The sequence below is a fragment of the Agelaius phoeniceus genome, chromosome Z (assembly GCF_051311805.1).
Source record: "Agelaius phoeniceus isolate bAgePho1 chromosome Z, bAgePho1.hap1, whole genome shotgun sequence".
NCBI classification, from domain to species: Eukaryota; Metazoa; Chordata; class Aves; order Passeriformes; family Icteridae; genus Agelaius; species Agelaius phoeniceus.
In genome coordinates this window covers 73374944-73389437 of record NC_135303.1, presented here as the reverse complement: position 1 = coordinate 73389437, position 14494 = coordinate 73374944, and the positions used below count along the sequence as shown (strand labels likewise).

The 14494-nt window shown below is 34.1% G+C and overlaps 1 protein-coding gene across 1 annotated transcript in view; it reads left to right on the top strand.

Moving 5' to 3' along the window:
• Nucleotides 1–14494, top strand: part of CWC27 (CWC27 spliceosome associated cyclophilin) — an 89176-nt gene that overhangs the window by 61064 nt on the left and 13618 nt on the right. Inside the window, exons 11-13 of the mRNA XM_054651538.2 lie at nt 220–317; nt 8449–8558; nt 11350–11453. Of these exons, the coding sequence (XP_054507513.1) occupies nt 220–317; nt 8449–8558; nt 11350–11453 (312 nt within the window). The remainder of the gene's footprint in view (nt 1–219; nt 318–8448; nt 8559–11349; nt 11454–14494) is intronic.

Here is a 14494-nt window from a genome sequence, read left to right as displayed (position 1 = left end):
AGTAAGATGTCTGTTGATATTCTTTAGTTATCACTGCTAATGAAAATATGGACTTTCCGAGGTCCTAAGTGATTTTTAAGCCATGTTCTTAGCATCAGTGAGTCCATACTTTCCCTTTGTTTGTATCAAAAATCTACTGCCCATTAACTTTGATTCTGTTTCTTCTGAGTAGTTGTATATCTCAGAAGATTATATTCCTGTAAATGTTTCTCTTTGCAGTGAGGAGCTACGGAAGGAAGCCCGACAGCTGAAACGAGAACTGCTGGAAGCAAAGCACAAAAAAGAAGAAAGAGCTTTAAGACCTAAAGAGAAAGAAGGTAAGAGGTTTTGTGTAGATCTCCAGTTAATATTCTGGTTTTAAAGGGTTTTTTGGTTTTGTGTTTTATAAATGTACATAAATGTGGACTACTGTTGAAATGTAGATTTTTTTCTTTCCCTAGGGATGGTAGTAATGTAATGATGCCAGTATGTAAGGAAGTTGTATAGATAGCATTTGTTCTCAAATCAGGTAGTCTTTCTCCTTCTAAGTGTTCATTAGTTACATCCATACTGTGACCGCTTGACTTGCAAGGTCTTTTTGACTTTCTGACTTGGGAAGGTTCTTAAATGCAGATGGTTAACTTTGAACTCAAAACTACTGACATCAAATTTCATGTATCATAGGACACTGATGGAACTCAAATTCACAAAGTTGCTACCATATTTATTTTCCTTATACCTTGACAAAATGGCATCTTCAGCTGCCCTCTTCTTTGTCAGACCATTTTTATATTCTGTTTCTTTTTAAATGTGAATAAATTGCTACGTTTATAATAGCATGTAAAGTGCACATTTTAGTCCAGAAGGATGAAACACCCTTTATTAGCCAAACTGAAGAAACTAAAAAGTGTCTTTAAACATTGTGGGGTGAGACACACTTTTAGAGTGAATTCTTAGTTCAGTTCTCAATACCATAGAAATATGAAAGAAAATACAAAAATATTTTTTTCAAAATTCAGATAACACACAATTTGCAAGAGGGGTATAAAATACAACATAATTTTTAGAAAAACTTGGATTCTCTTGAATAACAGGTGAACTTGATCAGCATTTTGTCAAAGTAAAAAAATACATTATCATTAATTTGTATATGTAATCTGGCACCAAATGTTAAGAATTGCTGACTCTGAAAATGTTCTAGTAATCACTAGAAGATAAGCTCTCACTGACAAAATAATGAGTGTTGTCACTAGCCTTGTAAAAAAGAACTGTGAGTAGAGGTATAGCAAAGGTAAAGTGTAGTCCTTTTGAACATATATGATAAATATATGAACATATATGAACATATATGATAAATTATCTTGAATAGTGCCATGGCAGTTCTTACACTATTGCTTAAACTTCTTCCTGTTCTGGTGCCAGTCGGTGGACTTTGTTATTTGAGGAAATTCACCTTTACAGTGACAGAATAAAGTAATACTTGGGCAATAGTTACTACTATGGTACAGTTTGGAAGGATACCTTCTATTCAAGCAAAGGGCGCTTATATACCAGGGTTGGTGGGGGGGCTTTTATTTTCTTTGAAATAAATAGCAGGCAGGACATAAATCAGTTGAAAATCTGCAGGTTACAGCTTATGGTACAAATAATCTTGAATAATCTTGGCTTTCCTTTTTGTGATAGGAAGGGGTCTGTTCCAGTATCTGTCGAGAAAGATGGATGGCAGGAAAGAACCTATTGACCTAGTCAGTGGAGTACCTAACTAAAAATCTTTAAAGTAAACATGTACTAAAATTTAAGGCAAAATTAAAAAGATGTTAAATAGATGCAAGTAATAAAGGATAAAATTATTAATGAAAATGTAGTGAAAGATTTTAGGTTTGTACTAGAAAATGAACATGAATTTACACTCTGATGTGGCTGTCACTGTGTGGTTTTTGCTACAAATGCAATACCTGTAAACGTGTGGTTGTACTATTGCACTCAGTTCCAAGTATTGTACCACCAAAAAGGATAATGAACAAATCAATTAAAATGGAAAAGACAACCCAAAACTAGCAGAACACTATTTGGACAAATTTATTAGAAGATACTTGAAGATATGTGTCATTTATGTAGGGAAGGGGATGGAAGGGTGAAATCTCAAGTCAAAGGAATGAAGCATACCTTTATTGTGAAACAGAATTTACAACTGAGGAATGATAGAATAGACTTTAGAAAGACTTTATCTTTAATATAATGAACTCTAACAGAAGTGTTGTACCAAATTTTGCGCCAAAGTTAAAAGCACTTAGTCATTTTATATTTATTGGCCTGAATTTTCATCAGTACAGTAGAGCTATCAACATGGAAGACAGTCTGCTAAACATACAATAGTTTACCTTTTCCACATTAGTTTACATATGAGAAATTATACATATTTTAAAAGTTCTTCTATCAGGAAGTTGATGTTTATGTAGCAGTCGATTTCTCCATTGTTCTCTGCCTATCCTGTTGGGGAATTTGGGATGGGGAATTGTCATACTTTATCAGGTGTGCCTGTGCAGATGGTGCAGACACTTGCATTGTGTCTGCCTATGCTTTAAGCCGGCTGCATTAGGAAAAAATGTTAGTTCACAGGCTATGTAACCACATTAGTGTGATTCTGTGCTTGATTAATAAACAATACATCACAGCCAGAGCTTGCAGCCATAGTGGGAGAATTTCACTGAAGATCACAGAATGGTGAGAATAACGCTTAAGTCATACTGGACAAGATTGAGTCTTGTTCTCAGAGGATGCTAAGGAAGGGTCAGCAGCATGAAACATCTATTTTAAGTTTACTCCACTGATCTTTATTAGTATTGGCATCACATTTAGTATCACTTCTTCAAATTGTTCCTATTATATTTACCTAATATTTTCTTTATTTGGAGATTAGATTAATTAAGAAAGACTGGAGAGTGAAAATTTAAGTGTTTACATTGTTTCAAGAGGTCAGAGAAAAAAGATAATTCCATCCGTACATGTTTGATTATAACCAGTCTTCCAATTTGTGAATAGTATTGTTGACTATGCCAGACTGCTGTCAAGACCTTACTTTAAATAAGATGTTTTTCTATTATGTGACATTTGTTGTAGTGATGCCAGAAATTACATCAAACGCTATCAACTGAGTGCTGAATTAGTTCAGCATTTTGAAGTACTTGGTCAAATATTCAAAAAAGATTTTCTTGAATTTTCAAAGTTCTGTAGAGTAAACCTGGGAATGTACTTCAGTGAAATCTGCTTCAGACAAACAGCATCTGTCCAGTTAATTATATGTTGGTTTTAAACAGTAGAAGTATTTAGGAAGTAATATTTTCGTTTTTCTTGTTAGAACATTTTTGTAAATGGGCAAATAATCTGTAGACTATGAAATTTAATTGTCATACATGAGAAAACAGAAAAGCTGTAAAATACTGTCTGAATAGGGAAACCTTAAAACTAATGTGAAAACCAACATTCAAGGATAAGAGTTCCACTGAGACATCTAGTGCTGAGGCATTTTTTATTTGTTTTTTATTGTGATATGGTAATCAAATTATTAAAATGTTTAGAAAATTCTCAAAATCAAGTGCTCCAGTGTAACATTATGTTTTATTTATGTTTTATTTTAATGTCTGGATAATGTCAGGGGCACTCAAAGAATTAAGCCCTGTCTCACATGGAAAGATACTTTCTTGAAGTCTGGGACTTTAACAGGATTTTGAAAATAACAAAATCCGAATTTTGATGGTTTGGGAACTTTGCAGCATAAATGCATTAAGTATGGAGATTTTTTCAGTATATACAGTAGAGCTGCATTGTATCAAAGTATTCATCTGTCATCTTTGCAAAACTTTTTTTTTCTCCCACTGTTCACATTTTTTTTTTACATTTAATCTCCTAATACCCAGCATCCCTGTGCCATCCCCTTCCTGCTACTTTTTTCTGTTTGCCTCTCTGTCTGCAGAAGAAAAGAGGACAAAACCTCACTGTAAACCAGCTTTGATTTTAGTAATAATCTTACACATGTACTCAAAATCCACCAACACTTGAAAATTAACTGTATATTAGACTAGGACCATGTGCCGACCAAAGGTCAGAAAGCATTTACTAGAAACCTGCAGTTCACACTGTTTTGCGGTCTTTCAGATAAGTGCTTTGAACCTCTAGGAATTACTTGTAAGATTTTAGTGTTTGAGTTCGCTAAATGAACTAGTATTTTTGTTCTAGAACTGTTGCTTTGTTCACTGTAGCAAACTGAAAATCTAGTAATCAGTCCAACCATGGAAGCTCATTCTGTAAGCAAATCTATTCAATTGTTCACAGTTGCTAAATATTTCCTGACTCTTACCTAACTTCTTGGCAAACGGTGGCTCTTTAGAATCTTAGGCAGGCCAGAGCTATAGCAACATTAACTAAACAGGTCTTGAACAAGTATTTTATGCGCAGTTTCATTGTCTCTTTCTCAAAAGGAAATAAAATCTGTAGAGTTTCATACAGATTCTAAGTATAAGAACACTAATTACTACAAGGTGGTTTGCTTAAAAGAGTTTGTACTGTGGGAAATTGCATGCATACTCTCAGACCTGCATTTGTGTCAAATTGTACCTTATCTGTGCCACAATTGGTGGACTTGTTATGGCAAAGTTACACTACCTGCAGTGCTAGGAATGGAGCCCAGTCTTCAAGAGCAATACCAATGTGAGCATAAGCAGTGATCATGCTGTTCCGATCTACCACAGGCAGCTGAATTAGAATTCATATTTCTTGGTTTCATTTAGTGGAGGATAAAATTGCAGTTTTGAAAACACAATACTTCTGATACATCTTTTGTTGAGTGTTTGTTATGCTGTTAAATGTACCAGATGCTTTAGGAATTAAGCTTAAAATTACCAAGCTTTCTTTTATTCTGCTTCACTTCTTATTAGGAACTGATCATTCCTAAACCATCCACTCACTTCAGTTCAATGCCATTGGATCAAGTTTTGCCTTTGTTGTACTTCCTCCATTTGTTAGTTAAAAACTGACATCATTTGAACTGTTCCTGTTTTAAGTGTGAGCAAAATAAGATCTTTCATATTTTTTTAATCAATATCTTCCTTTCTGCTTTAAAGACTTTGGAATTTCCTCCTTAGTTTCAGACTATCACTATAAACCATGTCCCAAACCCAAAGTTTTAGGTTAGATTACATCATCATGTTGGCATGTACTGGCCATATTTTCAGGATAGAAGAATCTATCTGAAAGAAATTATTTTGACACAGTAAGATGAAGACTTTCTTGGTGGTAACAAGCTAGCTTACATAAATAGCTAATTACTTATAAATTCTTTTGAATGTAGGATGAAATGTATTTTCAATAAGGAATGTAATCTGTTTTCTTTTTTTTTTCCCCCTCACCTTCCTTCCTGATGGAATATATACAACAGCTTGTTCAAACTAAAGAAGAAATTCTTTTCTTCATGCTATTTACACTTGTGGTGAGATCCTCCTAGGGAACAAGATTCCTGTAACTTAAATTATCTTCTGCACCTTGTGATACCTAAATTGAATTTAATTGTTCTTTTACTTCTGTGTATGTATGCCATTTTTAATTAATTTTTTTCTGAATAAATCCTCTTAGATTAAGGGGATTAATATCAAAGTCACGATCCTTGTATTTTTGCTGAATGAGCAAGCTGGACCTAAATTTGTCAAGCTTGATATGAATGTCAAGTCCATCATACAGTGCTGTTGTTCCTCTTATTTTCAATTCAGCTGCAAAAGACTTGCAGGGAGTCTGGGTTGCAAACTGGGAGATATGAAGTAGTAGACAGCAATCTACTCTTACATCTAAAAAGGTTTCTTCCCACCAAGTCTCTCTCTTCTGGACTTTTTTCCTTGCTTGCTAGTTACCAGTCAGATACAAAGTAGTTTTGTCAAATAATTCCTGCTTATCAAAAACTGAATATATAATTTCTATTAAAAAGCACTCTATAGTTTTGTAATCATTGCAGTTTTCAAGTTTTAAAATGTTAATAACTGATTGGCTTAGAGGCTCTTGAAAGTCTTTCCTGTTTTGTTGCTTGCTTTAAATGGTGTGTGATAGGTTGTAGGACTTCATGAAGAAATACAAGCATGTTTTGAAGTAATTTTAATGAAAGTTGGAAAACTATGATGTGTACAAGGGCACAGCTCTTTTGGTTGAGTCACTCTGAAGTTAGTTCAAGTGGATCTGATTATCTTTTGTCTGAGTTATGAAAAGGCTTTCCTAGGAGGCAGAGAGCATGAAGTTGAGGATTAGAAAGCCTCTGACAGGCAAAGACCCAAGAAACAATAATACCAAAAGAAGGCTTCAACTGAAATTTAAATTACTTGTATTAACAGTAAGTGGCACACATAGGGGTGTGATAAAAACACACAAGCACACAGCTTCAGGGGAATTTCACCCTTTTTGTTTAAGAATTTTATTTGAGCTGCACTACATTAAATTAAATTTTAGTCAAAAGATCTATATGACTAAGGATCACATCTTTAAATTCAGAACATGTATATCAGAGGGTGGATTTAAGGTTTAAATGTTCATGGCCAGTTTGTGACTGGCATTTTCAAATATGTTCAAGAATGCTCTTCTCAGTTCTTCTGCTTATCATAGATGGGCAATTATATTCATCATGGGATAAATGTGATTCCTTTTAAAGCACTCATTTAGCTAAATGTCACCTGAAAGGTTGTTTTTTATACGGAAGCAGGTTGTTTTGAATAATTTTGACTTCAATTTATTTATATAGGGGCTAAATGTTAGTAAAAGAAGATATTATGTTGCTTCCAGGTAGTCAACACTTTGGATACATGCATTTATGCTAAAACTAATGCATTATTTTGACTAGGGGTTGGTCTTGAATTAAGAACATGATTTTTAATTAGTAGAAGAAAATGACATAATAAGGGGAAATACTGAGCTTTTTAATTATATGTGGTAGTTTTTTTATGAACTTCTGTTCTCCTCAGTTCATCTGATAGTATGCTGCATAAGATTTTATGGCAGATTTGATTTCATTCAGGCAGCTGTTTAATCATCCCTAAATGTGTGTGTGTATGCATTTATCTATTTTGGTCATTCTGGAAGATGGATTTTTCTTTCTTTGTCTTGCTGGTACCTGTCAGACTCTGTTCATGATTATATCCAACATATCAATTGGAAAACAGCAAAAAAAAACCAGCTCTGAATGGTATTAAGTATGTTCGATTATTTTCCCTGGTACCTGTTAAATACAATGTAGAAAGCATTTAAATGTTGTTCAAATGCAATGTAGAAATTAAGATAAAAAGGAAATAAGATATTTTATTTGTAGAAATATGTAAGGAATTATTTTATATGTAGATATATAATTATGAATTTATTTCATTTTATTACAAACAACTGTGTTTATAAACTTCATAGAAAACTTGAGTTGCAAGAGAAATTTAGTTTGGAATCAGCAACTTTTTCTGTATAGCTGTCAGCAGTCATCTAAAAAACCTGATAACAATAAATTCATTTAGATTTACAGTTCACCAGGCCATATATCCTGAAATTTCTTGAAACAATTTTCTCCAAAAATGTTTTCATTTGCAAATGTTCATCATCTGGAATGAACATCCAGGAGGTTTATTCTTCTGTTTGTTACCAGGAATAACAATTATGTAAATATGAGTAGATAAATTTTAAGCATACTAAATCAATATGTACAATGTCTTAGTGCTGTTCAAGAAGAAGAAATTAATGTGAAAGTATGGTATTGATCAATTTTCCACTTCAGTTTTTGTCCCATTAAACTACTAATGAATAATTTATTCATTAATAATGTAATGGGACAGTGCATACTCTGCAGTGCAGACACTGTTAAAAAAAGACAAAGTTGCTCTTGACTCATCCATATATCACTTTATAAGAAATAGTTTTATTCCTGAAGAGTTATATAAAAAAGAGCTTATTCCTGATTAACAACATGGACTCTGTTAAGAATTTAAATGTTACTAAGTTTTTTCCGTATTGCAAAATCAAGGACTTGATTTGTGGCTATTTCAGCCTACAAAGGAGGAAAACTATGACATTTTCTATAAATGGTATTTGTTTACTTTTGAACAAATAGTCACAGAATATTAATACACATAACATTTCAACTGCTACAAGTTCTTCAGAAATTAAGGTCATCTGGTTAAAGGAATTTCAACAGTTTTCATCAGAGGTTTTACTTCTGTTATCCTGCTTTCTCTGGCTCCACAGTAAAATATAATTGAAACAAAAATCTTTTGACTCATTCTCTGCCCAGTGCAGTGTTGTGTTTTTCATTTCAGCAAGCAGCAAATCATTCTACTGCTGAGAAAGCAGTACAACTGAAATGTTTTATGGGAGTGTTTTGCTTGGTATTTTATCTCCAAAAAGACACTAAATCATGAAACCAAACTAAATTTGTTTAACCAAATATGTTTCCTTATTCAGAGGAGGAACCTGCTCCAAACAGTGTTGTTGAAGAATACCTTCAGGAGAAGAGAAAATATGAAGATAAGCGAAAGCAGCAGCCAAAGAAAGGAGTTTCCCGTGAAGATCAGGTAATAGTTGGATAGCCTGGGCAACAAAAATCCAGAAAATTACCTATGTTCATTTTTGAATATGTTTATCTCTATTTGTATAAAAGCAGAGTTTAAAAATCTGTCATTTCATTTTCTATTAAAAGAAAGAAAGAAAGTTATTATTTATAAAAATAGGTATTTTTATTACCCAGGTAGACAGGTAAATGAATTTTCAATGTGTGTTTGAAAGGGCTCCCAGTTTAGTTGCTAAAATCTTCTGGAAGGAAATGCTAGTCATGAAGAGGTGTCCTTGATTACATTTTTAAGAATTCGCATTTCTTCACCTTATGCTTTCCTTGCTATAAGATAACACTGGGACAGAAGTTTACATATTTGGCATTTGGTTTTTAACATTTTAAATTACAGTTTAAAAATATTAAATTCATCGATACTTCTTGTTGTGAAATGAAAGAAATGGTTTATAAGCACTGTAAAAATAGACGCTGTTTTACATACAATTAAAATTCTTATTCAAAATTAGTTAGCATTTCTGTAGGCTCTAGTAAGCAAATATGAGCAAAGTAAGGTTTGCTTTACAAAGGCATTTGTTTTTTCTAAAATAGGAAAGTCTGAAATGGTTAAATATATGAAACTGCCTATGAAATGGAAATACCATCAACGTAAAATCTGTGCTGTACATCAAACGTATTGGTTTGTAAGTGCATGTCAGTTCAGCTACAAAGATGTTCCTGTTCACATGTTGAATCTAGAAGAGATTTGAAACTTGAGGCTTAGTCACTTCAAAGCAGCATTTGGCAAACCTTTATATATTCAGCAAGCTGATTTAGCCCTAAACTAAGAAGTTTATGGAAACTTTGTATATTCAAAATCCCATTATCTTTGAATCAAAGAGTACTAAAGCTCTGTTGGCAGTGTGGATCAAGGGACTTAAAACCATGTCTAATGAATTTATATCAGCCCTGTCCTGGACATCACCGGAAAACAAGATGAGATTATAGAGATATGTATTCTAAGAGATCTTAATTTTTATTTACGTAACTCTGCTGGCAACAATTCAACAATAATTAATCAAGTTCTTTGTAATCCATTTCACTTGTGGAGAACCTCTTCTTGTCTCACACCCATCGTAACTTATCCTACAGTACAAATACCATTTTCCATCCTCAATGCAATAATTAAGGAAGAGGGAGAAAAGGTATCTTTCTCAAAAATACTAGACAATAGCCCTCCTATTCAGCCAGGATCAAATTATAAAGTTATTCAAAGCACAGTATAGCATCTAGTGACTCACTGCAAAAAAAATGGCTACTAAGATATTTCAAAATTATTTCTGTTATCAGGTCTATTCACAGGAATGCTGTCACTAGAGAAAAATAGACAAGACACAAGGAAAGTGGCTTTTTTTGGTCACAGTTCCATATTAAAAGGGTCAGTTTAAGTTTGTTTCCTTCTATGACCTCAGCAAAGATTTGCTGTCTCAGGTGTTGCAAGTGCAGTGTTTGTTTACAATAGTATGAAAAGCTACAGAACTAGAATGATTTGCAGGCCCAAATATCCTCAAAATTTTCCTCTTTCTCACCTTAAACAGAAAAATAGACAAAAAAAATAAAGAAAGTAAATGCAAAAAAAGTCAAAATCTGCCCTTGGCAGTGCTAAAATATGTTTTTGAAAGAATTCAAAAGCCAGGAAACTCCTCAAGTTAAGATTGCTCCCAGAAGGACATTTGATTCCAGTGAACACTTCTGGTATTTCCTATTTCTGTTTTCTATTCTTGTTTAGTTTTTATTCTTTTAAATTTGAAAAACTTGACCAAACAAAACTACACAGCCATACAGAGGTGTTTTACAACATAGGTTGCCAACCTATCACCTACAAATCAAATGTAGCCTGCCACATAATTCAGTTAGGCACTTACTCCCTGATGCTTTCCTTTTCAGGAATGTCTCAAATATCAGAAAAAAAAAGAAAAAAAAAAAGAAAAAAAAAAAGCTGTGGGCTGTGCAAACATAAGCTCTTTGCCTTTTTTCGAAGAGCCCCCCCTCCCATACCATCACAAGGCTCAGATATATGACTTGTATAATAAAACTCCCATTTGAGATGATCAGAAACAAGAACTATGGTATGACCTTCAGGTGTCATCTGAGATTTGGTGACTTCATTGTCCCTGAAAGATCAGGCAATGGCCGTTTGAGAGTAAAACAGCAGATTTAAATGAGTGTGAGATTTATATATTCAGCATAAGAACCTGTATCTGCAGAATTATTTAAGCTGGTTCATTTTTTTTAAGAGAAAAACATTGAATTTTTTCAATGTCCACACATAATTTAAAAGATCATCAACAGAAAGTATATAAGTATCAGTTAAACTGGGTTTTCAAGGCTTGAATGGTTTGTAATTCATACAGTAGATTACTTTAAAAGAGGACAGTAGCATGTCCAAAAAGTAAAATTCATTGTTGGCAGTGTTATTTAATCAGCTGTTTTATTCTCTAGGTAGCTACAAGTATTTGTTCCTTAAATATTCCTTTTTATTTCACTAGATGGTGAGAGAAGTGTTTTTTCACACCTGACAGGCCCCTCCCTGCTTCTCTTGTTGCCTCAGCATTGCCTGCCCACTCACTCAGGACTTGCAGTTCTGCTCTCCCACCCACCATCACCTCTTGCTCTCTCACTTGCCTCTCTAAAGTGTTTCTTACAAATCATATGAAACATCACTCTCATTGTACTTTTCCTCAAAATAATAAAGATGTTGTATATGCCTGTTGGTGTGTAGAAATATACAATTTCTCTAAAACCATGTTTAATTTCAGACACTGGCATTGTTAGACCGATTTAAAACAAAGTTAACCCAGGCAATTGAAGAAACTCCTGAAAATGAGCTGTCTGAACCTGACGTAGATAATGATGAAGGATGGTGAGTTTTTTTCCTTTGGATTTCTGTGTTTACCAATACAAATCCTGCTGTACTAACATAGTCACACTGGTATGCACAGATTTGAGTAGCAGAAGACACCGAATGTGAAGACAGCTGCTCCATTAGGAGTCAGCTAAAAGGTACTGGTTTAGCACTCTGAAAAATATGTCATGAGAGCAGATGACATTTAGCATTCTGTAGTTTTAAATCTTTCTAAAACTGTGTGTTGAGCATGGTAAGTATTTGTAAATGATGGATGAGATTGAGATAGTCTGACTCATCTGAAGGGTAGGGTGACCCCAAGGCAGTGGGATATTACTGAAGTGGATAAAGCATTGCAGAAGTTACTGCCTTAATGCCTCCCAGTCAAGGACTCACTTTGTACCCTGTTGTCTCATATTCATCTTTGATACAAACTACCCACCTCAAGGGGATTAAAATCAGTATGATTTGAAGTGCAATCTTAAAGGTCTAGGCTGCATGCAGTTAAATGCTCATAAAAGTAGGCATAATGCAAAAATGCATAAAATACCTGGAAAAAAGAAGAGAAATCCTAGCAAAAAAGTTTTGTAAGGATCTATCCATCTCCATTTATAAAGCAAACACTACAGCTGGTCCAACAAAATAGGCTGTCTCTGCCTACAGTTTTTTTTCATAGTTGTATGCATAAGCCATTTGAGCTACAGCAAAATTACCAATAAAATAGAAACTTTAACAAAGTTCTTGGCAAATATTTTAAGACAACCAGTATTTCTGTATATCAGATGTTTTAAAATTATTTTGTTGCTTCTTCAAACAGTGTTTTTTTCCTTCATTGCATCTTTTCCTACCTTAGGCTCTTTGAGGAGGAGAGATAACATACAATATAAATTTCAAATCCTTGGATTTCACTGATATTTTGAGATCCTTCTGAGCTACCAAAGTGCTTTTAAGTCCTCCAAAAATTATAGAGCAATTATTTCATTTGGAAGGGACCTACAATCATCATCTGTTCAGCTGCCTGACAGCTTCAGGGCTGGCCAAAAGCTGTGTTGTTAAGGGCATTGTCCAATTGCCTCTTGAACACTGACAGGCTGGGGGAATTGATCTCCTTTCTAGGAAGCCTACTCAAGTGTTTGACAGGCAGTCTGTTTTCAAATAATTTACTTTGAGGCCAAGTAAATTGTAAAATGTATGTTCCACACATTGGCGATAGACAACGTTAACAAAGCAATGAAATCTTCTGAAAGCTATGAATTATTGTGTGAAGCACTGGGAAAGTTAAATTGCATATTTTGGATTAAGTGTTTACATTTTCAGTACCTTTGTTGTATAGGAATATTTGAGATAACTATAGTGACTTTAAATTTTAAAATTCTTTTTTCATTTGAATCTATTTCTCAAAAGACAGTGACTTCACTTTATTTGATTTTTATGAAATGCAGTTAGTGTATGGCATGTGCAATATGGTACACACAAACAATGTTCTTCCTCCAGGCCATTTTGTAGGTCATGGTTGCTGTTTTTATGGGAAGGGAAAGCCTGCCAGTATGCTTTGCTCTACTGTCAGGGTATGTTATCTGAAGTAAAATGATTGCCTCTAAGACATTTTTATGTGTCCATGAGTGGCCACACATTGAGGTATAATTTTCATTCTCTGTCAAGATAGAAACCATTACCAATTTGTTATGTTTTCTTTAGTTTGGCAAACTTCTCTCTGCATATTTGGCTGAGCTGCTGTATTGGCATGGCACACAGCAGACATTTGGGCACTTTTCAGCAGCATTCTACTTTTTATGCAATAAAAAAGGAAGAAATATGACTCTATTGTAAACAGTGTGTATGGTGTTTGGTAATTATTACCAGACTTTACTGTCTAAGAACACATCTGAGGAAATGTTGTGAGGAGTGCTGAAGAGAAATGCATAAGACTAAGTTTCAATGTGGGATATCAGAATCTTTGCTGAGACATTTTATTGCAACTTCTACTGCTCTGTGAGAATGATTATTTGTATTGGTCTGCAGCAATCAAAATCCAATTTCCTTTACAGAATTCAAAAATACCATCATAAACATGGTATCTGCTCAAAGAAGGGATCAAAGAATAAAAATGTATGACAATAAGTAAGTGGACACAATTTTACAGCATCTGGGTACCTTAGAAAGACATTCTTGATCTGAGTTCTTCCAGCCATTATTTTCCTTCTGGCTTCATGTTGACAACTAGTGCTTGTGCTTTCCTCTTAATGATTTGTTAGATGTTCTCAGTACTATTTGATCACTAGTGGTTCATTATTTCCTTACAATCCAAGTAACAAGGACTCAGATGCATTACTATATTCTTTTTTCTTAAAGATTGTATAAATTGCTGCAGAGGTGGGTAGAGATTATCTGTCAGAACTCAGTTACATTCTTGGCTTAGAATCTTAACCAAGAAGACTTTCCCCAAAAATGTAGGTGAGGTGAATCACAGTGACAATGAGGTGTCATTTGCTTAGAGACTAATATTATGAAAACCGAATATGTCACAACAGAAGATCCAGCTGGAATCTGCTTGATACTTGCCACTTGGATTACTTGATAGGCCTGAATTTGAATGAGAAAATACTGCACAGGCTACACTTATTCAGAACTCTGCTGCTACTCAGCTTGTGTAGGACTTACTGTAACACAGAGAGTTGCATGCATGTGATACCCATTCAGGTAGTAGTGACACTTCAGAGTTCTGATGATAATAACAAATAGTTGCAATTGTAGTCAAACACAGCTTTCATTCCAGAAGGATGTTACAGCAACTGCAGATAATGAAACTAATGATGGAGATTCTGTGAACACGAGACAAAATATTTTTCATAGAGAGAATCCAGCAACAGGATAAAAAAATTCTGATGCAGTCAAGTACATTCAAAAATTGTTTTACTTAATCTGTGCAAAATATTCCTCTTCAAATAGGATAAGAGTGATACTTAGTACTGTAAAACATCCTTCGATCAAGTAATTCTGAGAGTTCCAAGGGCTTCTTTCAAGATGTGAAATCTGAGACTAAATACAGTACTCAGCTA